Here is a 27,277-nt window from a genome sequence, read left to right as displayed (position 1 = left end):
AGCCTGGGTGACAGAGTGAGATTCTGTCTCAAACAAACAAACAAAACAAACAAACAAACAAAAGTATTACATTGCCTACTTGGAAATATTTGGAAATGACAGGGAAAGTTTAAATTTAGGACAACAGGCAAGGGGCTGGATACGAACAGAGAAATATTCTGAATAAACTTTAAAAAAAAAATCTAACTACATCCTGATCATTTTAAAAAAGAAACAAATTATTGGAAGTAGAATATGAATACTAGTCACTGCTAATAATGCTAATTTAAATATTGTCTGTTCATCAATAGAAGGAGAAGGAAAAAAGTCTGAAAGGATATACACCAAGGGTTGGGGGAAGTCACACAATGAAATACTTTCTTACTTTACTACTTTAAATAGACAGGATCGTGGTTGGATTTCATTATTAAGTTTTTTTGTTTTTTTTGTTTTTTTGAGACAGGGTCTTACTCTGTCACTCAGGCTGGAGTGTAGTGGTGTGATCATGACTCCCTGCAACCTCTACCTCTTGGGCTCAAGCGATCTTTTCACCTTAGCCTCCTGAGTAGCTGGGACTACATATGTGCACCGCCCACCCAGATAATTTTTTTTATTTTTTGTAGAGACAGAGTCTTGCCCTGTTGACCAGGCTGGTCTTGAACTCCTGACCTCAAGGAGATCCACCCACCTCAGCCTCCCCAATAGCTAGGACTACAGGCACATACCACCACACCTGGCTAAATTTTTTTATAAAATTGTTTAAGTAGAGATGAGGTCTCACTATGTTGCCTAGGCTGGTCTCAAACTCCTGGGCTCAAGCAGTCCTCCACCTTGGCCACCCCAAAGTGCTGAGATCACAGGCACGCGCCACCATACTCAGCCAGTTTTCACTATTTTTTAAAAATGTGTTTCCAATAAAAATTTCTTAGAAGGAAAAGTACTGAACTGAAGCAAAAAAAGTAAGAGGGTAAATTCCTTGAACGTCATCATGTTCTCATAAGACCAGCATGTGCTTTAATATGGGGCTTCCCAGTCCAAATAATTAAATCTAACTGTAACACAGATGTGACTTGCATGGAATCATATAATATTCTCTCAAAAACAGTATTATACTCTTTTAACAAAATAACTCCAAGTTGAAATGTTAAAGTTTTGCAACATTTAATGTGAAAACAACAAGGTTAGCCTGAAAAAAAAGTAGATATGACCAAATAATCACTTTAGTTCCTAAAAATTCATTTTTGGTTCCTATAAAATATCTAATTTTTTAAAAAAACTATATTCTAATGGGTGAGTTAGCTATAAAATATAGTCTCAAACAGTGACAAAATAAATTTAGATGGGATTAGTTATAAAATGTAGCCTCAAATAACTGAACGAACTGTATTTAGACATAATTACTTAAAATGACATTCAAATACAGATTAATGTTTTAATGCTAATGGTACTGAACTGCTCTCTCACAGGAAAATCATTTTATAAGCAAAAAGATTTGTTTTCTGTTTAAAACAGGATGTAAATACTAATTCAACGAAGAGCTGTGATTGAGACGCAGATTAAAGGAGAGACGTGCTGGGATGACCCTGCTGGAGATCAGATGCCCATGGAAACTGACTCCGACATGGGTACACATTAGGCAACTCTGAGGTTAGGAATTAGTTTTGATATAGGCTCTGAAGAAGTAGTAATAAGACCTAAGGTGACTCATAGTTACAATGTACTGATTATTATGTATTGATTCAAAAGCCACTAAGAGGTAAAGCCAAATTCCCACTGTCTTCTCAGGGACATGAACACAAAAGAGTCACCAGGAGTGGAATTATTATTTTCCTGAATCCTCCTTGATGAGATTCTACTGTTCATTTTTTAAAGTTACCTAGAATTCTAGAATAAGTTTTAAAAGTTTCATTTTCAAGTTTTAAGAGAGGATGATTTAAAAGATAATTGGAGAGTAATGAAATAATTTTACTTTCTACTTGCAGGATTCCTAGAACTCATTTAAAAAAAAAAAACAGACTTGATGTTTGATGAAAGACAGTATTTCAGGAGGGATAGCTTAAGACATCTTTTTAAACAACTCTACTGAAAAAAAAAAAACACATTTTTTTCCCTGGGGCTGCAGGTTTATGTGATTAATCAAATTCTCCCTTCTCTCCCCTTCCCTTCCCTCCCCTCCCCTCCCCTTCCCTTCCTCCCCCTCTCTTTCTTTCTTTCTCTTTTCTCTCTCTCTCTCTCTCTTTCTTTCTTTCTCTTTTCTTCCCTCTGTTGCCCAGGCTGGAGTGTAGTGGGCTCGCTGTAGACTCCCTGCCTCCGGCTCCCGTGATTCTCCTGCCTCGGCCTGCGGGCTGCCTGGGATTGCGGGCACGCGCCACCACCCCTGCCTGCTTTTTGTCCTTTGCCTGGAGGCGGGGTTTCGCCATGTTGGCCAGGCTGGTCTCCAGCTCCTGACCTCCAGTGGTCTGTCTGCCCGCCTCAGCCTCCCGAGGTGCTGGGACTGCAGACGGAGTCTCGCTCACTCGGTGCTCGGTGTTGCCCGGGCTGGAGTGCGGTGGCGTGGTCTTGGCTTGCTGCAGCCTCCGCCTCCCAGTCGCCTGCCTTGGCCTCCCAGGGTGCTAGGATTGCAGCGTCTGCCCCGCCGCCGCCCCGTCTGGGAGGTGGGGTGCGTCTCTGCCTGGCCGCCCATCGTCTGGGATGTGAGGAGCGCCTCTGCCTGGCTGCCCATCCTCTGGGAAGTGAGGAGCGCCTCTGCCCGGCCGCCGCCCCGTGTGGGAAGTAAGGAGCGCCTCTGCCGGCCGCCCATCGTCTGGGAAGTGAGGAGCTACTCTGCCCGGCCGCCGTGTCTGGGATGTGGGGAGCGCCTCTGCCTGGCCGCCCCGTCTGGGAGGTCTACCACGGAGGCCGGACGCAATGTGGGGGCTGGACGTGGTGGCTCACGCCTGTAGTCCCAGCACTCTGGGAGGCCAAGGGGGGTTGATCACTTGAGGCTAGATTTCGAGACCAGCCTGGCCAACATGGCGAAACATATGAAAAATACAACAGACCAACCAACCAACCCAGCAACAACAAAACAGGTCTACCCTGGGGTCATACTCTAATTTTTTCTATTTTCCTCCCTTTCTGATCCTTTATCTCACTTTCTTTTTTTTCCTCTTCCTTCTCCTTCTTTGTCAAAGACATAGAGGATTGAGTTATTATCATTGATCCATACAAAGTCCCTCTCTCATTTATTTTCTTTAATTCCCACCCCCCATTTCTATTCCCCGTCTTCCCATGTGCAACATATGTTTGATATGCATCTTTTTGTTTGTATGTATTTTTAGAAAATGTTTATTGTTTTGTGTGCAAAAAAAATTAATAAAAAAAGAAAAATAAACAAATATGTTTACATCTATTTAAAAGGTTAAATTCAAAAAATTCAACACATCAAAAAATATGCAGTAGAAAATATTTGTATAAAATTACCCATCCAAATTCAGGATATATGTGCTCTCCCTTTTCCCATGCAATAATTACAAAGTGGTTAATTACTAATATGGTACAAGTAGGGAAAGAGCCATGGTAGTTTGCATGACTACACTCAGGACTTGTCCTGACTCAAGGCAAAGAAAGATCCAGGCACGAGACAGAACATTCACAAAATCTCCTGCTCCTATGCTCAACTTACAATTAATAAGACGCGTACAATTACAAACCCCGTCTGGCATATAATATAAAAGACAAGCTAATATATATATACTTAGGAAAAAGCCTTAAAGGAAAATGAAGAACATTTCTCCTTTATGATTTTATTTAAGGCTAAAATTGGAACTCTGAACTTTCTATGTTGCTACTCACAGACTTCCCTTTGGGTAAGTTTCCTTCGCAGGCCTGCTTGGAAAGATCCTGACGTCCAATCAAGAGACAGACAGCTTCTGGCCAGTCTGAGGCAGGCTGCTCACGACAGTGATAAATTGCATCTCTGATGGGAAGAGCAATTCCAAAGGGAAGAGTTTCCAAATCTCTTAAAGTGAATCCTAATGGTTAAAGGAAGAGAGAAAAATTTTAATTTAGACTTGCCACTGTCCCAGTTATCCTGATTGAAGTTGGCAACAATATCTATCCTGACAAATAAATTCATTTTATTCATCTTACTACCAGACTAATGTCTTGACATCAGGGACTAGTATAGAAGTCTCTTTGAAAGAACTTGCAAAAACCTGAAGAAAAAAAGATAATCTAATAGAAAAATATAAAGGACAAAAAGACATTTCCTAGAAGGGGAAACATAAATGGGCAATATGCATATGAAAAGATGCTCTACCTAATTAATGATCAGGAAAATGCAAATTAAAGCCACTGAGAAATATAAATGTCAAAGCCAATCAATACCAAGTGTTGGCAACTATGTAGAGCGATAATAATTCTTTTTATTCTTTTTTTTTTATTTTTTTTGAGATGGAGTCTCGCTCTGTCGCCCAGGATGGAGTGCAGTGGTGTAATCTCAGCTCACTGCAAGCTCCTCCTCCCGGGTTCACGCCATTCTTCTGCCTCAGCCTCCCGAGTAGCTGGGACTACAGGCGCCCACCACCATGCCCAGCTAATTTTTTTGTATTTTTTTTTAGTAGAGACAGGGTTTCACCATGTTAGCCAGGATGGTCTCGATCTCCTGACCTCGTGATCTGCCCGCCTCGGCCTCCCAAAGTGCTGGGATTACAGGCATGAGCCACCGTGCCCGGCCCGAGCAACAATAATTTTTATCCATAGCCAATGGTAGTGTAAACTGGTACAACCACTTTGGAAAACAGTTGGTATGTATAGGTCAGTCCACCCATTTGATCCATCAACAGCCATATAGAAACTCATACCCATGTACACCAAGACACAGGTATAAAAATATTCATTAGCAATACTGGTTTGTTATGTAAAAAAAAAAAGAGATGGAGAAAGGGGTGAGTCCGATTGTCTATCATCAATAGAATGGGTAATTAAATTGTGATGTGTTCAAACAAAGTAATCTCTATATCAGAGAAAATGAATGACCCACTGCTACTGCTACATGTGTCCACATGAATGAATCTTTAAAAAACAAAGTTGAGTGAAGAAAAAGGAACATACATTTACATCTATATATTTTCAAAACTACATAAAACCTAGCAATTTATAAAGATGTAAAACTATAAAGAAAAATGAGTAAGGTAACACAAATGTAGGTAGGGCAGTGGTTTACTATAACATTGGGCTGTGTGACAGGAGGGGACCATCCAAGAACAGATATGTAAGGGCCTTCTACTATGCGGGTAATGTTTTATTTCTAGGGGTGGGTGACCAGTACATCAGTACTCACTTTAGTACCATTCTCTAAACTAAACATATACGTTTGACATATTATTTTGTAAGTATACCATATTTCATATTTAAATTTTTTTATCCTCAGGTTAATTAAATCATGTTTTTCTTATCATGATTTTCTAAATTTTGTAATACTATGCATTAGTTATAATATAAAAAGTTGATTAACTATTGAGGCAAAAAATGTTTCCTTATATGAGACTAACACTTATTAAATATTATGCAATATACAAATGGATAGAACTAATCCAATATTTTTCAGCACAGGTATCCTGTATGTATACTACGCAACAGTTATTGTCATTTTTAAGGTAAAATGCAAAAAAAAAAAAAAAAAAACCTGTCAGAAACTTCATTTAGAACATACTTTAGATAAGACTTCAAAAACATCTTTTAATATTCATTAAAACTTTACTTTTTAACATACATCCCATATAACATCCTCATTTTTAAAATCATGTCTTCGTGGCAGCAATTTTTAATTTTGTTTTTCAGTTCTTTGTGGAAAAAAATTTCTTTGGTATTTTACTTAATTTAAAACCGAGGAGCATAGGTTTGGGGAATAGGGAATATAGAACTCTTTTCCTCCCTCTTCCTCTTCCCAGTTCAATGTTCATCTTGGTGCCTGAAATCCCTTCAAAAGTGCATTTATCCTTCAAAAGTATACCCTGAAATGTTTATATTATTGCTTTTAGACTTTGCCAAAACCACCCATTTCTGATATCTGAGTATCAAATGATTTCAGGTGTGTACGTAGGGTGATTAGAGTTCTCCATTCTCAGAGACCAGCTTACATAGCCACAGCCTCAAATGGTCCAATGTAATGTCAAATAAAGATTTCTTATGCACCAAGATAAAAAGCTGGTATCCCAAATATTATTATATGGAAGTTGTAAGATTGTCGAGAAAAAAAGAATATGGCTTGATGAACCATAATCTCAATCTTGTGAGGCCTTTTCACAAAGCCAGAACCCCTCTCTCCTCATGCCTTCCACTTCTAGCTAGTCTGGAGGAAGCAGGGCCTTGTTAGGAGGTAACAAAGAAGCTCTCACCTACATTAGTCATCCAGACAACCAATCTTTCAGCTAGACTAGAAACGGACGCAGAATACCTGAAACTAAACCTATAAGAGAATAAAACATAAAGTTATTAAGCAGAACAGTAAATAATATTGTTTTAAGTGTCTGACATAAAAGCACAGTCTAAATAAAAGTCACCTGTTTTCCTCTTGTTCTACTTGCAACTTCTGGGGGGCTAAAAGGCAACAAAATGAAACTTAATTTTGATAGTCATCCTGGTAAAGAAAACATGTAACATGTAGAAGACATTTGAAAATAAGAATCCATTAGCAAACAACATCTAAAAAAAATAATAAAATAAGCAATACTGTGGCAGGCTGAAAAGTACAGTCAAGGCCCTCAGAATACTCAGGGGACTGGTTAGGACACCCCATGTGTACCCAAATCCGTGCATGCTCAAGTCCTGCAATTGGCCCTGCAGAACCTGCATATGGGTTTCACATCAGAGAATACTGCATTTTCTATCTGCATTTGGCTGAAAAGAATTTCATTGTAAGTGGACCTACACAGTTCAAACTCATGTTGTTCAAGAGTCAATGGTACAATAATTTCCTTCAGGCTAAAATAGTCCTTTTACTTGCACTGAAAATACAAGATTTATTAGATTTTAAGTAATCCTGATACCTGAAAATTAGTTGTGGACAACAGACCGCAACAGACCAGAACAGTACTAAAAAGGTAAGACATGGCCGCCAAAGCAAACAAGAACAATTCAATTCTTTTTTCAATTCTGATATTGACATTTACAAAAATTTGTTTCCAGAGGCAACATTGCACCAACTTACCTATAGTTATTCTGGTTAAATACTGTGAGGATTCATCAGAAACCGAGCTCTCATCACCAAGTATGTACAGTGCAATACTCTGCAAAAGAAGAAAATTAACATTATTTTTCTCTTTTCAGAGACAGCATCTCACTTTGTCACCCAGGCTGCAGTGTGGTGACACAATCACAGCTTACTGCAGCCTCAAACTCCTTGGCTCAGGCAATGTTCCTGCTTCAGTCTCCAGAGTAGCTAGGACTACAGGCACACACCACCATGCCCAGCTAATTCTTTTATATTATTTTTATTTTTTGTAAAGACGGAGTCTTGCTGTGTTGCCCAGGCTGGGCTCAAACTCATGACCTCGAGCAATCCTTCTGCCTCAGCCTCCCAAACTGCTGGGATTACAGGTATGAGCCACCACACCTAGCTACATAACTGAAGTATAACTAGAAAATAATTACAACATAGAATAATTCATCCATTTTAGGTGTACAGCTCTGTGAGTTTCCATAAATGTTATATCACATAACCACTACCACACTCACAATATAGTATACTTTCATCACACCAAAAAGTTCCCTTGTTCCTTTCGTAGTCAATCCTTTCCTCCTACACCCAGCACTGGAAACAATTCACCTGTTTTCTTGCTCTACAGTTTTGTCTATCCTACAATCTCATGTAAATGAATCATATGATATGTAGTCTTTTTTGTGCTACTTCTTTAACTTAGCATAAGTCTGTGAGATTCATCCACATCTCTCCAAGGATCACTAGTTTCTTCCTTTTCATGCTGAGTAGTATTCCATTATATAGACATACCAAACTTTGTTTACCTACTCAAAAACTGATGAACATTTGGTTCCAGTTTGTGGTCATTATGACCAAAGCTGCTTTATTTATTTATTTATTTATTTTTTCGAGACGGAGTCTCACTATGTCGCCAGGCTGGAGTGCAGTGGTACAATCTCAGCTCACTGCAACCTCTGCCTCCTGGGTTCAAGCGATTCTCCCACCTCAGCCTCCAGAGTGGCTGGGATCACAGGCATGCACCACCATGCCCAGCTAATTTTTGTATTTTTAGTAGAGACAGGGTTTCACCATGTTGGCCAGGATGGTCTCGATCTCCTGACCTCGTGATCCGCCCTCCTCGGCCTCCCAAAGTGCTGAGATTATGCCACCACGCCTGGCCCCAAAGACATTCACATACATGCGGGTCTTTGTGTAGGCATATGTTTTCATTTCTCTTAAGTAAATACCAAGGAGTTGGGATTTGTCTTATGGTAAGTGTATGTTTAACTTCACAAGAAACTGCCAGTTTTCCAAAGTGCCATGCCACTTTTGCAGTCCCACTAGTAATGTATGAGAGTTTTGGTTCCTCCATATCCTCACCAAAAGTTATTTTCAGTCATTCCAACAGGTATCGAATAGTGCTCTCTCACTATCTAAGAAGTATCTAGTAGTACAGAGCTGTAGTGGTATTTGCTTTGAAGAGGAAAAGAAAAAGCTAAGACAAAGGAAAAAGTCTCTCAAAAAAGTTAAAATATTCAACATATAACACAAACACAAAAGTACGTAAGATCTCTATTAAATGAGAAAACATACATAAAGTTCCTTGAAGACAACAGGCTCCCAATAAATGTTATCTCACTTCCTTCCTTTCCCTCATTTCAACAAATGGTACACAGACAATGCCATCTCCGCATATACAAGTGACTCAATAGAAAAGAGTCACCATAAGCTAGAAGGTTACTACAAATGTCTCATTAGCTAAACATCACATAAAAAAAATTTATCACTTGCGGTCAGGAGTTCAAGACCAGCCTGGGCAATATGGCAAAACCCCATCTTTAGCCGGGTGTGATGGTGTGCACTTGTGGTCCCAGCTACTCAGGAGGCTGAGGTGGAAGGACTGCTTGAGCCCCGGGAGGTTGAGGCTGCAGTGAGCCATGATTGCACCACTGCGCTCTAGCCTGGGTGACAGAGTAAGACCTTGTCTCAAATTAAAAAAATAAAAAATAAAAAGAGTCCAATAAAACTTATAATGACAAAACCAAAAACCTATCAACAAGGGCTTCTGTTGATATTTTTCAGAATATTTTTATAAATAAAAATAAATTCATATTTTTATAAATAGATCTCTGAGCTGACAAGTTATAAAGGAATACCAAGAGGATAAAACTAAGATGAAAGGCCAGAGAGGTAAACTGAGCACTCATGCCAGTTTTACTGAAAAGACATTCACAGAAAAACCTATGGAATGGGAGAAAATATTTGCAAATCATGTATCTGACACATTAATATCTAGAGCATAAAAATGCCTAAACTCAAAAATAAAAATCCAATTTTCAAATACACAAAAGATCTGCATAGATATTTCTTCAAAGAAGATACGTAAATGGCCAATAAACACATGAAAATATGCTCAACATCACTAATCATTAAGGAGGCAAATCAAAACAATGAGATATCACTTCGTAAATACTAGGATGGCTATAATTTTTAAAAAAACAAACAGAAAATAATAATATGTGTTGGCAAGACTGTGAAGAAATTGGAACCCTTCCTCTTGCATTGCTGATAAGGATGTAAAATGGTATAGCCACTATGAAAATGAGTTTAGCAGTTCCTCAAAAAGTTAAACATCGAACTACCTACCATATAACCCAACAATTCCACCACCAGGTATATATTAAAAAGAACTGAAAGCAGAGACTTGAACAGATATTTGCATACCCATGGTTCACAGCAGCACTATTCACAATAGTCAAAAGGTGGAAACAACCCAAATGTCCATCATCAGGTGAAATGATAAATTGTGGTATATCCATACAATGGAATACTATATAGAATACTGCCTTTAAAACAATGTAACTTTGATACATGCTACAATATGGATGAACATTGAAAACCTTATGCTAAGTGAAATAAGCCAGACACAGAGTGACAAATATTGCTTGATTCCCATAATATAAGGTACTTACAAGAGACACATTCATAAGAAACAGAACGGAATTACTAGGGCCTGGGAGGAAGGGGAATGGGGAGTCACTGTCTAACAGGTACAGAGTTTATGTTGGGGATAATGAAAAAGTCTTGGGTACGGACAGTAGTGATGGCAACATAACAATGTGAACGTATTCAACGCCACTGGATTGAACACTCAAAAATAATTTCAGGCCGGGCGCAGTGACTCACGCCTGTAACCTCTGCACTTTGGGAGGCCAAGGTGGGCAGATCACCTGAGGTCAGGAGTTCAAGACCAGCTTGGCCAACATGGTGAACCCCCATCTCTACTAAAAATACAAAAATTAGCCCGACTTGCTGACTCACACCTGTAATCCCAGCTACTCGGGAGGCTGAGGCAGAAGAATCGCTTGAACCTAGGCGGCGGAGGTTGCAGTAAGCCGAGATTGTGCCACTGCACTCCAGCCTGGGCACAGAGTGACTCTGTCTCAAGAAATAATAATAATAGCAATTTCAACGACAAATATTATGTAATATATATTTTGCTATCATTAAAAAAATATGTGTTTTTAAAACAGAACCCTCATTCTGTATGTCTGTTTTGGAGCCATGGGGGGACTCTGAAGCACTTCTCGCCATGAAGCAGGGCAAAACATAGAGTAAAGAAAAAGAAGGGCAGGGGCAAAGACATTTACAGTCTGCCAACATTTGAGAGAAGGGACAAAAGCATATGGTTCTCCTGCAAGCCTGGGAAGACCCCACCTGGAAAGGCCCACAAGGGGCCTATGAGCAGGCTGCTCCAGGATGGGGGGACTGAGGAACAGGTATGCCAATAAACTTACCTTATCCACCATTACAGCCCTATGGTTCTATATGAAGGTTTTATCTTGGACATGTATTAACCAGTAATAACAAACTAATTTCTAAAAATAAATAAATCATGAGATTTGCAGCTAGAGGTAAACAAAAAATAATAAAAATAAATAAAGAAGTGTTTCTTTGAAAAAAATTTCAGCAGGATTTTTCTTTGTAGCTATAGACAAGCTGATTATAAAATCAGTATGGGACAGGCGCACTGGCTCACACCTGTAATCCCAGCACTTTGGGAGGCTGAGCCGGGCGGATCACTTGAGGTTGAAAGTTCGAGACCAGCCTGGCCAATATGGTAAAACCCCGTCTCTACTAAAAATACAAAAAATTAGCCGGGCGTGGTGGCGGGATCCTGTAATCCCAACTATTTGGGAGGCTAAGGCAGGAGAATCGCCTGAACCCAGAAGGTGGAGGTTGCAGTGAGCTGAGATCACTCCACTGCACTCTAGCCTAGGTGACAAGAGTGAGACTCTGTCTCAAAAATAAAAATAAAAATAAAATCAGTATGAAAAGGCAAGAAGAGTAATGAAGGGAGGAGTAACGCTAATCAGTTTTAAAGACTTACTATAAAGCTACAGTAATTATAGCAGACAGCCACAAAGATCAGTGAACCAGAATAGAAAGTCCAGAAACAGACACACAAGAATGTGGCCAAATTAACTTTTGACAAAAGTGCAAATGCAATAGAGAAAGGATAGTCTTTTCAAAAAATAGTGCTGAAAGAACTGGATATCCAAATGAAATAATAAAAACCTTGACTTAAAACCTGACATGTTATAAAAGATTAACAAAATGGATTAGAGATCTAAATGTAAAACATGCAAAGAAACCCAGGAGAAAATCTTCAAAACCTGAAGTTAAACAAAGAATTATTAGACATGACACTAAAAGCAACATCCATTAAAGAAAAATACAGATAAACTAGCTTCATCAAAATTAAACACTTTTGCTCTTTGATGTATTAAGAGAATGACAAGACAAGACAAGGTAGAAACTAGAAGAAAATATCTGCAAACCACATATCTGACAAAACCTCATACCTAGAACCCTCAAAACATCATTAGCCATTAGGAAAACGCAAATTAAAACCACAATGAGGTATAACTACACAGCTCTCAGAAAGACAAAAATAAAAAAGAGTGACAATACCAAACACCAACAAGAATGCAGGTAAATGATCTCTTAAATATTGCTGGTAAAAATGTAAAATGGAAGAGCCACTCTGGAAAACAGATGACAGTTTCTTTAAAAACAAAATATAAACTTAACTATATGACCCATCAATCCTACTCCTAGGTACCTGTCCTAGAGAAAGCAAAACTTATGTTCACATAAAACGCTAAGCATGAATGCTGACGGCATCTATATTTACAATTGCTAAAAACTGAAATCAACCCAATTATCTTGAATGAAGAACCAACTATGGCACATTCATGCAATAAACTACTAATTAGCCATAGAATGCAATGAACTGTTGATACAGGAAACAACTTGGATAAATCAAAATCATGAGAGAAATTTTTGAAGGTGATGTAAATGTTCCATATCCTAATTGTAGTAATTACATGAATCTATACACGTACTGAAATTCACAGAACTATACACAGAAAGAAAAACTTAATATTAGGTGTACTTTTTAAAACTAAATTTTAAAAGAAAAAGGAGATAGGTAGTAACACTCCACATACATACCAAGACTACAAGTCTGCTTCTTTCACAGATTCCAGGGAGGTAAGGATAAGGTGGCATTCCTTCACCCTTCAGACAAGAACTCACCCACTGATAAATACTTGGTGGCTCAGACGTAAAAAATGATGGATGATGCATAAATCCTGTTTGACCTTTAAAATTAGATAAATATTCAAAAAGACACAAAAATACATTAAGACAACATTTTATTTTAAACGGAAGATGACCAACAGTTACCTGTCATTTTGAAACAACTAGAATAATATTTTTCCAGTCGGGTGCAGTGGCTCACGCCTGTAATCCCAATACTTTGGGAGGCCCAAGCAGGTGGATCACGAGGTCAGGAGTTAAAGAACAGCCTGGCCAATATGGTGAAACCCTGTCTCTACTAAAAAAAAAAAAAAAAATTAGCTGGGCCTGGTGGTGCGCATCTGTAGTCCCAGCTACTTGGGAGACTGAGGCAGAAGAATCACTTGAACCCAGGAGTGGAGGTTGCAGTGAGCCGAGATCACGCCTAAGAGACAGAGCGAGACTCTGTCTCAAAAAAAAAAAAAAAAAAAAGGAATAACGTTTTTCCATATTCTCCAAAATGCTTCATGTTTTCTGCCACAGTACATAAGTAACTATGTTATTAAATGTAAAATTTAAATGACTTCTATTTTATCCCATCCTGGATGGAAAGTTAGCAAATTCTTGTTCCCAAGGCATATAAAGAATCTAACCAAAGGCTAGATGTGGTGGACACCTGTAATCCCAGCCCCTTGGGAGGCTGAGTCAGGTGGATCACTTGAGGTCAGGAGTTCGAGGCCAGCCTGGCCAACATGGTGAAACCCCATCACTACTAAAAATACAAAAATTAGCCAGGCGTGGTGGCACACACCTGTAATCCCAGGCAATCCCAGGCACTTGGGAGGCTGAGGCAGGGGAATCGCTTGAGCCTGGAAGGCAGAGGATGCAGTGAGCCAAGATCGTACCACTGCACTCCCGTCTGGGCGACAGAGTGAGACCCTGCCTCAAAAAAAAAAAAACAAAAAAAAAAGAATGTAACCAAAATTTTGCCTTAACCCTAAAGGTGAAAAAAACAAAAGAAACATCCAGGATTCAGCTCTGTTCGAACAACTGGGCCCCAAATTTCAGTACCTTTAGCTCAGGGTCTAGGATAGTACAGTGGTGATGGAAATGTTCTGTGTCTGTATCTGCACTGTCCAATATGGTAGCACTAGCCCCATGTGGCTACTGAGTTCTCAAAATGCGGCTAGTACACTGAGGAAATATATGTTTTATTTTAATTGAATTTAAGTAGCATATGGTTAGTGGTATTAACTGTACGGTACAAGTCTAAGTTAAAAGCATCCTTGGCGGCCTGGCGCAGTGGCTCACGCCTGTAATCCCAGCACTTTGGGAGGCCGAGGCGGGTGGATCACGAGGTCAGGAGATCAAGACCATCCTGTGTAACACGGTTAAACCTTGTCTCTACTAAAAATACAGAAAAATTAGCCGAGTGTGGTGGCGGGCACCTGTAGTTCCAGCTACTCAGGAGGCTGGGGCAGGAGAATGGCGTGAACCCAGGAGGCAGAGCTTGCAGTGAGCCGAGATTGCGCCACTGCACCCCAGCCTGGGCGACAGAGCAAGACTCCGTCTCAAAAAACAAAAAAGCATCCTTGACACTGGAAGCTCTTTCTCTGACTTTTGCAAGTCAGAATCTTAGAGATGGGTAACACTTTCCCTATACACTGAAGATATTATGGCTTACTAAGTGTCAGAAAACAAGCACTACGAACTAAAATCTGCCTGGTGGAAAGGCACTGCCCCTGACTTAGAAGCTAATGGTAAGAAATACATCCTCTGCTATTCATTGAGAAAGATACAAGGAAATATCACTACACTGTTTAGAAAATATTTAAAAGCACGACGACTTACCTGGATCAATTGTGCACACTTGTCCAGTAGTTCTGACAAGCGTTGGGTAGTCTCTATAGTAATGATCTACATAAGGCCCCAATTTTAAGTCCCTAAAACAGTAAGAGCATGTAAAAAAGAAGGTATTACAGCACTTTCTCCCAACAGAATTGGAAGGATTCATTAGTTGAATCTTTCAATTTAAAAACTTATGAGAAAGATAATCAAATCTAGAGTCTCTCTATTGTATTTTTGGACTTTAAAGTGCCCAGTGTGACAAATGCAACCCAATCTCTTTTTGCTAAATTTTGTGGAAGTAAAACTACAGTAAAAGCACCGTGATCTAGTTCCTCCTCTGCTATTTATTAGCTGTGTGATCTTCCATAAGTCATGTCTATAAACCTCAGTATTTTCTTCTAGAAAATGGGGCAATACCAGCTCACTTACTCTGAAGTTTTAAAGATTAAATAAGATAAAATATGTAAAAAAAAAAAAAACCTGATAAAATGTAAAACATCATACACATTACGTATTTCAGAGAGCCATGATTATGGTTTGGAAATTACTTAATTACAAAAGAATTTTCATGATAGTAATGACATCCTAAGAGATATTTACCATTGATTAAAACTGCCATGTCTCAGGATTGAATTTCAAGATCTCAAAAAAGACAACAGAAATTAGAAAATGTACTATGTCTTAACTCAGAGGCTGACATTTCAATTCAAATTCAACTTCTTTATCACCAAAGGTCATAAAGGTCAAACAACACATAAGTATGACCCTAGAATTCTGAGCCATATACAAGGTGTTTCAAACTCTTGAAAGGTGTTGAAACATATTATTAGAACTATCTTATTGTGGATCTACTATGAGTGCCTCAAAGACAGGGACAACCTCAGACTGCAACAAGGATAGCATAGCAAAATGAGTCTACAACTATCAAACACTCATATCCCAGGAAACAAATTTAGGCAAGTTTCCTCATCACTAAAATAGGAAACTTACCTTGTTTGAGACTTTATATGTAAACTATGATTTTGTCAACTATAAAGCACTATTTGAATGTGGATATTACAAAACAGCAGACGTTATTCTAGAACTCCCACCGCAGTATAGCCAGTCAGTCATCTGTCAAAATGAAAATCTGAGCAGGTCATCTCCATTTTTTCGTGACCTTCCACTAATCTCAGGATAAAGACTAAAAATCCCTGCATGGCTCACAGGCCCTTACAAAACCAGTATCTTCAAACAATTCTGTGGTTTACAGAGATGCCCTAGTTTTCTGAGAAGGTAGATTTCAGAAAATTATTTACAAGGTCCCTATATGATATCATGGAAAAGACAGTCATCTCAGGACTTCCTGGCAGTTTCTAACCTACAAACAAATTTACCTTGCCAACTGAACGAGAAGTTCAACAAGTGAACAAATCCCTTCTCCCATTAGAGTATTCAACTTGAGCTCCTCATACACAAGGTGAAGAACGAAAAAAATTGCAGGTATGTGAGTAAAGAGAAGTGTAGAAGAATCCACACTGAGATTCTGTGAAAAATCCTCATCCTTCATTTGTGAAGCTTCTGAAGGACTCAGACATAAAGATCTGTTCAAAAGATGAGACTCAACATTCTGGTGGTAGTCTGAATTTAGTAAATATTCCCAGTCCTGAGAAGAATAAAAAGAATATTAATTTTTAAAAATAATACCTCCTTATAATATCATAAGAAAATTAATTCACTTAAAACAATTCAAGTTTCATTTTCACATTAAGTTGATCTAATAGTATATTAAAAAAAGACAATGCTAAGAATGAAGTAACTATAAAATAGCAAGCCAGTTATAAACGTTATAAACGTTAAGGCAGGCCACCTTTAAAAACCATTAAAAAAAATCTTGTCATGCCCTTTTAGGAAAGACATTCGGAGAAGAATTACACTATTTAGGTAGAGATTGAGAGAGAAAATTTAAGATTATCTCAGGCTAGGTTTTATAGGAAAAGTAGATGGCAAGTTAGTGGCTACTACACTGAACTGTGTTTTGGTAAGAAGGAAGGTCCACCTGCATTCAGCTGATGTATTCATCTTTCCACATGTATAAGATGCTGGGGCTAGTAATATAATCTAATAATCAACTGATTTTTATATTCAGACTGATTGGACTACATTTTCCAAATATTCAGTCTATTTTGGTTCTACTTGTGATTTACTGCATTTGGATCAGAGAATGTGGTTTATGCTATTTCCAGATCTTGGAATTTACTGGTGTTTTTATAAGGCTTAATACAGTGTGTTATTCTAAATTAAAAATTCTTGGACTAGATACAGAAAGAACTAACCATAAAAGAAAAAACTGGGCCGGGTGCAGTGGCTCACGCCTGTAATCCCAGCACTTTGGGAGGCCGAGGCGGGTGGATCACGAGGTCAGGAGATCGAGACCATCCTGGCTAACATGGTGGAACCCCATCTCTTCTAAAAAAAATACAAAAAAATTAGCCAGGTATAGTGGCAGGCACCTGTTAGTCCCAGCTACTGGGAAGGCTGAGGCAGGAGAATGGCATGAACCCGGGAGGCGGAGCTTGCAGTGAGCCGAGATCATGCCACTGCACTCCAGCCTGGGCAACAGAGCGAGACTCCATCTCAAAAAATAAAATTAAATTAAATTAAAAAATGATAAATTGGATAACTAAAATAAAAAATTCTGCTCATCAAAGACACTGTTAAAGCCACATTCTAAGGGAAAATATGGTCAAGAACTCATGTCTAGAACATGTAAGAACTTCAACAGCTTACATATTTTTTAAAATCTAATTTACAAGTAGGTAAAGATTTGAACAGAAACTTCACAAAAAGATACATAAGCAGCTAATGAGCACATGAAAGAGTGTTTAACAGCCTCCTACCTCAGCCTCCAAGTAGCTAGGACTACAGGTTATACGCCATCATGCCTGGCTAATTTTTAAATTTTTTTGGTAGACAACTGGTGTTACTAGAATATGTTGCCCAGGCTGGTCTCAAACTCCTGGGCTGAAGCAGTCCTCCTGCCCTACCCCTCAAAGTGCTGTGATTACAGGCGTGAATTTTCATTTAAAAGAAATTAAATTAAAAGAAATTAAAATTACAGATGTGAATTTTAATTTAAAAGAAATTAAATTAAATTAAAAGAAATTAAAATTCACGCCTGTAATCGCAGCACTTTGGGAGATAGGGGCAGGAGGACTGCTTGAGCCCAGGAGTTTCAGACCAGCCTGGGCAACATATTATAGTAAGACCTTGTCTCTACCAAAAAAGTTTAAAAATTAGCCAGGCATGATGGAGCATATCGGTAGTCCTAGCTACTTGGAGGCTGAGGTAGGAGGATGGCTTGAGTCTAGGAGTTTGAGATTACAGTCAACTATGATAGCATCACTGCAGTCCAGCGTAGGCAACAGAGTGACATCGTCTCTTAAAAAAAAAAAAAAGAAATGAAAATGTATGTCCACGGGCAGGGCATGGTGGCTCACACCTGTAATCTCAGCACTTTGGGAGGCCAACGTGGGCGGATTATTGAGGCCAGGAGTTTGAGACCAGACTGGACAACATGGCAAAATCCAGTCTCTACTAAAAATACAAAAATTAGCCAGGCATGGTGGCGCACACCTGTAATTCTAGCTACTGGGGAGGCTGAGGCATGAGAATTGCCTGAACTCGGGAGTCAGAGGTTGCAGTGAGCCGAGATCGTGCCACTGCACTCCAGCCTAGATGACAGAGCAAGACTCTATCTCAAAAAAAAAAAAAAAGAAAATATATATCCACAAAGACTTGCCAGTGAATTCTGGCAGTAGCTTGCTTTATTCATAAGACTTTAAAAAAAAAAAATGGAAATAGCCTAGATATCTACCAGCAGAAGAAGGATGGATAAACAAACTATGGTATATTCATACTACTCCGCAATAAAAAAGCACAAACTATTGGTATCTGTAACAATATGAATGAATCTCAAAAGCATTATGCTGAATAAATCTTATACCAAAGATTAGATACTGTATTATTTTATTTACATCAAGTTCTAGAACAGGTATAACTAAGATATGGTGACAGAATTCAGATCAGTGATTGCTGGAAGAAGAGAATAAAGCTAATTAAAAACAGCAAGAGGGGCCGGGCCCAGTGGCTCATGCCTGTAATCCCAGAACTTTGAGAGGCCGAGGTGGGCAGATCACGAGGTCAGGAGTTCAAGACCAGCCTGACCAACATGGTGAAACCCCATCTCTACTAAAAATACAAAAATTGGCCAGGCGTGGTGGCGCATGCCTATAATCCCAGCTATTCAGGGGGCTTAGGCAGGAGAATCGCTTCAACCCAGGAGGTGGAGAGCCGACATCGTGCCACTGCACTCCAGCCTGGGCGATAAGGCGAAACTCCGTCTCAAAAAAAAAAATCTCAAAAAAAAAAACAAAACTGCACAAGGAAATTTTATGGAGTTATAAAAATATTCTGTGTCTTTATAGGAGTGTAGGTTACATGAGTATGCATATATTAAAACTGATCAAACTGTAAACTCAAGATGTATTTCATTTTTGTAAATTACACCACAATTAAAAAAAATATATTTGGACCACTTAAGAATATACCATGGAGGCCAGGTGTGGTGGCTCATGCCTGTAATCCCAGCACTTTGGGACGCCAAGGTCAGGAAGGTCACTTGAGGTCAGGAGTTCGAGACCAGCCTGGCCAACATAGTGAAACCCTGTCTCTACCAAAACTACAAAAATTAGCCGGGCATGGTGGCGGGCGCCTGTAATCCCAGCTATTCAGGAGGCTGAGGCAGAAGAACTGCTTGAACCTGGGAGACGGAGATTGCAGTGAGCTCAGATCGTGCGACTGCACTCCATCCCGGACGACAAGAACGATACTCCATCTCAAAAAAAAAAGGAATATACCATATACCATGGAACCTGATATGACTGAGAACCTTAATTTAAAAAACACTGCATAAAAAAGGTAAATGCTGTCATTTCAGGTGATCAGCTGATAATAAAACGTCTACAAACCCAAACTGAAATCATGTAGTAATACATATATTAATTTTTAGGTAATCATTAAAGACCACAGAAAATGTAACAGATCCTACTCTTCAAAAGAATTGCTATTCAGTATTAAAATAAATAAAGTGAAAGGTGTTGGCAAGATAGAGGAATTGATAGGAATACCACAGAAGTGGAAGAATAGTATGAATACCCATAAATTAATTTATATTAGCAAGAAATAATAATGCTTACATCATCAGATCCAGTCTCAGAAGGCCTTGCTTTTTTGGGCGCAATGACAGGGGAAAGTGATCCTTCAAAGTCAAACTGAAAAGTAACCCCAAAAGAAAAGATAAAAATCATAAATGCATTCCTGTCAACTGACCAACTTAAAGGATTCAGAAATCAGTTCTGCCAATCATGAAAACTGAGAAAAGCCATCAAAACTCATTTTTTGATCTGGAAAGTCATTATTTAAATATCTTTCTTCTAGGTTACTGTAAAGATGAAATGAAATCATATTAATATATGCAAACATCTAGAACAGTGCCTGGGCTCCTAAGTACTGATTTTAATGGTAGTTTCCTTCCCTCTCCTACTTCTGTAACGACATAGATTACATCACATCTTTGGTAGAAAAAGAAAGTTTAGGCATATCCACAATATACCAAGTCTCAAAGGATCAACCCAATATCAGTCAAATGTTAAAACTAGGCAAACATTTATTTACAGTCCACCTACAGTAAACTACCTAACAATTCTATGGCAGAGACAAGCAGCTACTCTGGAAAATCTTTTTTCTCCTCTTTCTCCTGAACCCACAGCCAGACTACATACATACGTCTGCCTCCTTTGAAGTTAGGTGTGACCCTTTGACAGAGTTAATTATAAATGGGCCACTGTCATCACTTCCAGGACCAGTCCAGTCCTATCCCTGCTCCTCCAGGCTCTTTGCCCCTTCCACCTGACTGGAATGCAGTCAACCAATGGCAATCTTTGAACCGAAGACAAAAGATCCTCCACCAACCTGGGTTCCTGAATAACTGTGTGGCCTGTTTATCTGCTAAGCCCTGTTACGTAAGCAAGACAGACATTTTTATTGTGTTTGAGCCATTGTATCTTTTGAGGCCCTTCTATTACAATAGTGAGCCTATCTTCTAACTAATACAACTACATAAAAGCAGTTTTCTACAAGTTGCTCTTCTTCAATTTCTCCTGGCATAATCTTTGCTGCGCCAGCTACTTCACATGGGCATTGACCATCAACTAATAAGCTGTAACTCTATAAATGGCAATGGCTATTTTCCTGTGCTGAAGAACTTACACATTTATCAACTCACTCACCTAAACAGAGTTGATTTCTATATAAAAACTAAACATAGGTAGCAATAAAGTGATTTTTTAAACTGAATGTTATTGAGAGAGAAGATTTGCTTGTGAAGCATTCAAATAAAAAACAGCTCAACTCATATATATTATTAAAAACCTGATAACAGTGAAATCAAAGCAACAAATGTAACAGTATCTAATCTAAAACTTCAACCAAAATATAACACACACAAAGTCCCACAGTCAAAAAGAATGTCCCTGCTGTAATTATCAGATTCATAAGGCCTGGAGTTATGAGAAAGTAGAAACTGCCTGATAAGGATGGCTCTTTGTGCCATACATGGATCTGTTTAACCTTCACCCTTTCAGTGTGTCTCAGGTTAGCCAACCCTGTTATATGCTCCTATGGACCCTTACCCTTCATCTATTATAACACATGTATCAAATATTATTTCTTTGTTTCCCCCAAAACAGTCAATTCCAGAGGAACAATCTGTTTTGTTTGGGGTATATGTGAGAAACCTGGCATCATGCCTGGCCCACAGCAGGGATTCAATATTTATCTAACGAAAAAAAGAGCAGCCCAAAAGCCACAAAAAGTTAACCCCAAATGCAACTGTTCCTACAATGTACAGTCCAGTGCGCTTATTTAACACATCAGCAAATTAAAGAAATAAAGAAATGCCAAAAATTGTGTAACTAGTCATTGGCAGAAATTCTGTACTCCACCACATTATATATATGAAAACAAAAAGAATAAATCTGAACAAAGCGAAATGAAAACCATTTGCCAATGAGGACCATTTCATCCTAAGCTTTGACTATGAGGACGAAAGATACCATAGGTTTAACCATGCAGTCCTATAAATAAAGCAACTTGGCCTCAAGAATTGATTTCCTTATTCCTTCCTTTATAATTATCATGCAATAAGTAAGTCAAAGAGCCATGTCCTTCTTTGCAAAGGAAAAAATGGGTAGGTGCTCAGTCCTCCCCAAAACATGAAAACGCGAAGGGGCATAGGTTCTCTGCCAGAGACTAGGACACAACAATCTGTACTCATCAACAAGTTCCAAGGACAATGATACACAAAACTACAGAAAGCTGACATGCTTTTTCATAATGTAGAAATCCAGTTTCTATGAGGCTTAATCTTTTCACATGTAATAAAGAACAGAAAAATTGGGGATAATGTCACTTGGATACAATTGTTTAAAATAAGAAAAGAAGGCCAGGAACCGTGGTTCACACCTGTAATCCTAGCACTTTGGGAGGCCAAGGTGGGAGGATCACTTGAGCTCAGAAGTTTGAAACCAGCATAGCCGACATGGCAAAACCCTATCTCTACTAAAAATACAGAAATTAGCCAGGCGTGGAGGTGTATGCCTGTAATCCCAGCACTCGGGAGGCTGAGGCACAAGAATCGCTTCAACTTAGGAGGCAGAAGTTGTAGTGAGCCAAGATAGCACCACTGCATTCCAGCCTAGACGACAGAGCAAAACCCCGTCTTAAAAAAGGAAAGGAAAGAAAAGAAAATTGTCCCTATTTTCCCGTAAGATTTTTCTCAAGGAAATTGCAGACAGCAATTCCTTCATCTGCTGAAATAGACACAGACTCTTAAAAACAGTATCTCACTCAGATGGAAAACGGCATTCACTCAACAAATGTTCACTGAGTATCCTTCTATGCCAGGCAATACCACAGGTCTTGGAGAGAGAGAGTAGCAAACAAAACTAAGCAAAAATCTTTGCTTTCCTAGAATTTACATTCCAGCTGGGGGAGGAGGGACACAAAACAAAATAAGTAAAATATATAGTATATTATATTTAATTAAGTGAGAAGAAAAAAACAGGTAAATGGCACTAAAGGTATGGAGGTAGGTGTAATTCTACAGAGAGAGACAGGACAGGCAGCACTGAGGTGACATCTGAATAAAGACCTAAGCACGTCTTGTCGGAGGGAAAGCATTCTCCATAGAGGTAATATCAAGTGCAAACACTAGGCAGAAACACGCTGGCAGTGCTCAGGGAACAGAGCTGAGGCCAATGTGGCTGGGATGATGTGTGCAAAGCATTAAGAAATAAGACCAGGAAGGTGAGCAAGGGCTAGGTCATATGGCATCTTATAAGCCTATGGCCTTTACTCTGAGTGACATGGGAAGTCACTGGGGGATTCTACGCAGAGGTGTGACTAACGCAACCTGACGTTATCAAACAGGATTACTTTGGCCACTGGACTGAGAAGAGACTGGAACATGGACAAAGGACATGAAATACAAACAAAAAATAAGAACTATGAACAACTGATGAAATTTTGAAAAAAAATTCCCATTTACTTATACAGAAATAAGATAAAATTTCTCAGGAAGCTGGCAAAGGTTCATCACATCACAAATAAACACTGTGGTGATATGGGCGCTTTTAAATGATGCTAGTAAGAATGTCACCTGGGAACCCATTTCCAAACATTACTTGACCCAACAGTTTCTTTTAAGATTCAATTCTTGGGAAGTAACTAGAGATTGGTTAAAGATTCATGAAAAAGGATGTTTATAAATTACTCACCATAAGGAAAACAACAGATTCACAAGGTACAATTATTAGCTATTGGTTAATTATGATAAAACTACACTATGAAGAAATGATGGAGATTTTTTAGAAAAAATTTTTAATGATACGGGAAATTTTCATTGGTATTTTTATATAGAAGGTAACATCAAAAATATTTAGAGTGGTTATCTCTGAGTAGTATAATCATTTTCTTAATTCCTCCATTTTCCTTTCATAATTAAGACAAAAAACAAGTTTTAAAAATGGATTTGCTGGCCAGGCGCGGTGTCTCATGCCTGCAATCCCAGCACTTTGGGAGGCCAAGGCAGGTGGATCAAAAGGTCAGGAGATCGAGACCATCCTGGCTAACACGGTGAAACCCTGTCTCTACCAAAAATATAAAAAATTAGCTGGGCGTGGTGGCGGGCACCTGTAGTCCCAGCTACTTGGAAGGCTGAGGCAGGAAAATGGCGTGAACCCAGGAGGTAGAGCCTGTAGTGAGCCAAGACTGCGCCACTGCACTCCAGCCTGGGCGACAGAGCGACATTCTGTCTCAAAAAAAAAAAAAAAAAAAAAATGGATTTGCTGTACAAGGCTAAAACATGTGGAATGGTACAGCTGAGCTACCTGGAAAAGGGGTAATTATAATCTAGAGTGATTTTTTTTCAGAGTGACCCAGGCAAAGTTGTCCTGGGAATGATCTCCCAAGCTAGAAGGAGATCACCAATACTGAAGATACCACTCTGCTGATTTTGTAAATAATCTAATAAGGGCCTGTAAGGATGTTACTGGGGGAAGACGGTGAGAGGTAAGGCTTTATATCATTAACAGAGTAGATATTCAGGCTAAAGTACTTTAAATCTCCCTCAAATCAAACCTTCCTCTTCACATCCCAAGCAACATGTGTGTAAAAAGACAATCTTGTCTTCAGAAAACAATGTTAAACAAGGAGTCAGAAGATGCAGTCTAGTCATAGTTTTAAAAAAATCACGGATCTGTGATTTCTTTGTGATCCAGTTTCTTCATCAATAAAACCAAGACTATCACTAATCCTAGCATAACTTGCAGTCATTTTACAAAGGTGAAATGAGAAATAGTCATATATGCTTTAACATTCTAAAGCTCAGTAATTATAATTAGTAGTAAAATGTTAATATTAAATATTGAGATTTGATTTACAATATATAGATACAATAAACCTTAATATTATTCTATTATTTTGAATATGGTATGCCTATTATGTAGTCTCAATGTTATATTACCAATTATGCAACCATTACATTAACAGAATAACTCATAAAGAAAACAATTGTATTTACTTACATTTCTAGTCCATGCTAAGCGGTCTGTGTTATAACCCATCATGTTCATGAGACAAGTCACAAATAAATTCCACTCTGAGTGATAACTGGGTCCTCCTGGAGCACTGTGGACATTGTACCACTTGACAAGCATCTGAACTGCTATTTCTTTTGGCAGGATAAACTTAATTGCTTGCAAACATGTTTGTACTATTAAAAGCAAAGATTAATTTTAGTATTCTAACTCTGCATGCATTTCTCTTCCCCTTTCAATAACCAAGTTTTTTTTAACTTCTACTATGTAAAGGCCAATTATTATGAAAAGAAAACTGTCATTAAAGAGCCAATGAGATGCAAACATTACCTAACCAATCATCTGAAACTAAAACCACTAAAACCAACTACTGAATTCAATAGGGCTTGAAAGGGATCTGAAGACAGCTTTTTTGTTTTTTTTTTGTTTTTTTTTTTTTTGAGAGGGAGCCTCGCTCTATTGCCCAGGCTGCCAGGCTGGAGTGCTGTGGCGCGGTCTTGGCACACTGCAACTTCTGCCTCCTGAGTTCAAGCGATTCTCCTGCCTCAGCCACCAAGTAGCTGGGATTACAGGCGTCTGCCACTGCCCCAGGCTAATTTTTGTATTTTTAGTAGAGACCATGTTTCACCATGTTGGCCAGGCTGGTCTCAAACTCCTGACCTCATGATCCACCCGCCTTGGCCTCCCAAAGCACTGGGATTACAGGTGTGAGCCACTGTGCCCAGCCAAGGACAGCTTTTCGATCATTAATTTTGAATCAGAAATAAAGTAACCAAATAGCCCAGTTTGCCAGAGACAGTCCTGATTTACATCCACTGCCCAGCAATTACTAACTGCTCCCCTTCACTCTTAAAGATGTTCTAGCTCGGGTGACAAATTAAAAGTCACTATGGGCCAGGCATGGTGACTCATGCCTGTAATCTAAGCACTTTGCGAGGTCGAGGCAGGTGGATCACCCGAGGTCAGGAGTTCAAAACCAGCCTGACCAACATGGTGAAACCCCATTTCTACTAAAAATACAAAAATTAGTTGGGCATTGTGGCGGGCACCTGTAATCTCAGCTACTCGGGAGGCTGAGGCAGGAAAATCGCCTGAACCTGGGAGGCAGAGGTTGCAGTGAGCCAAAATGGCGACACTGCACTCCAGCCTGGATGACTAGAGCGAAACTCCGTCTCAAAAAAAAAAAAAAAAGTCACTATGAAAAACATACAACTTCTATGTTTATACATTTATATAAAATACTGCCTAAATACTTCAGTAAATATATAATATTCAATATATGCATCCATGAATAGCAATGCTTAGCTAGCATTACATGATGTTCTAAATGAGTTAACATGCCTATTAACCAAAGCTTTATAACTTTATTTCTGACGTCGTTCAGTTTCTGAAATGTTTCACATGCTCTCTGCCTTAAAAGGGTTAAGAGTTAATACCACATAATTTACACCATTCTTTTTTTGGTAAGGGGAAACAGGGTCTTCCTCTGTCCCCAGGCTGGAGTGCAGTGGTGCAATCATAGCTCACTGTACCCTCCAACTCCTGGGCTCAAGTCGTCCACCAGCTCAAGCTTCCCCAGTAGCAAGGACACAGGTGCATGCCAGCATGCCTGGCTAATTTTATTTTTCTTTTTGTAGAGACAGAGTCTCATTATGTTGTCCAAGCTGGTCTCAAACTCCTGGCCTCAAGCAATCCCCTCACCTCAGCCTTCCAAAGGGAGGGGATTACAAGCACGAGCCCACCACACCTAGCCTTATACCATTCTCAATGGCTCCACATCAATTATAGCACTACACTGTCATACAATGATCCCCTCAGAGTGGCCAGGGCTACCACTGTGAAGAGACCCAAATCTGCTTTTAGTAGTAAAAAATCCCAAACTGCAATGTTTGTGTACTCGCATATCCTCTCTTCCAGGATTCTTTTTTCCCTTTCCACTGTCATGCCACTGGGCCCACCCTCATCAACATATCCTCTATCCCATCAGTTTGCAATGTGCAAACTCACACAGCACAGGTTGGAAGCAAATAATATTAAAATACCAAATAACCAAGTATGTCATAGCTGAATCCAAAATAAGTGTAAACCCAATGCTGCATGAGTGTGTGAGAACCCTTTGCAGGTAAAGTACATAAACTTATATGCATAAACTACGGGGCTTCTGTTTGGCTATAAAGAGGTAAGATTTTTTGTTTTTATTTATTTAATTTCTTCCATTATTATTTGTTTTTATATATTTTGCTTAGGCTTATAATACTTCTAGGTACCTGGCCTTGTGATTACGAAATATCTTTTAGAAGGCAAGGAATCTCTATATCAACATGGAATACCATTTACCAGCAGTGAAAATTCCTAAAATGAAAAAGTCATTCTAGTCTACAATCTGCCAAAGTCCTGCTTTGGCAGTTAGATTTGAAACCAAGGTATGTCATGAACTTCCTTATATCATACAGGCATTCTTTTCTTAACCTACGTTTGTTGGCAAATC

At 39.0% G+C, this 27,277-nt stretch overlaps 1 protein-coding gene across 2 annotated transcripts in view; it reads right to left on the bottom strand.

Annotated features, from left to right (window-relative positions):
- The window catches only part of ANAPC1 (anaphase promoting complex subunit 1), a 121,419-nt gene that overhangs the window by 54,808 nt on the left and 39,334 nt on the right, over positions 1 to 27,277 (bottom strand). For both annotated transcript variants that reach the window (XM_030827304.1, XM_030827303.1), the window contains exons 17-25: positions 24,778 to 24,965; positions 19,831 to 19,905; positions 15,970 to 16,238; positions 14,597 to 14,688; positions 12,680 to 12,828; positions 7,172 to 7,250; positions 6,525 to 6,561; positions 6,360 to 6,430; positions 3,814 to 3,992 (exon numbers count right to left, since the gene is read on the bottom strand). In XM_030827304.1, coding sequence (XP_030683164.1) covers positions 3,814 to 3,992; positions 6,360 to 6,430; positions 6,525 to 6,561; positions 7,172 to 7,250; positions 12,680 to 12,828; positions 14,597 to 14,688; positions 15,970 to 16,238; positions 19,831 to 19,905; positions 24,778 to 24,965 — 1,139 coding nt within the window. The remainder of the gene's footprint in view (positions 1 to 3,813; positions 3,993 to 6,359; positions 6,431 to 6,524; positions 6,562 to 7,171; positions 7,251 to 12,679; positions 12,829 to 14,596; positions 14,689 to 15,969; positions 16,239 to 19,830; positions 19,906 to 24,777; positions 24,966 to 27,277) is intronic.

This window comes from Nomascus leucogenys, chromosome 14 (genome assembly GCF_006542625.1).
Source record: "Nomascus leucogenys isolate Asia chromosome 14, Asia_NLE_v1, whole genome shotgun sequence".
NCBI classification, from domain to species: Eukaryota; Metazoa; Chordata; class Mammalia; order Primates; family Hylobatidae; genus Nomascus; species Nomascus leucogenys.
Note: the sequence above shows the minus strand (reverse complement) of the source record. Positions and strands in the feature narration are given on the sequence as shown.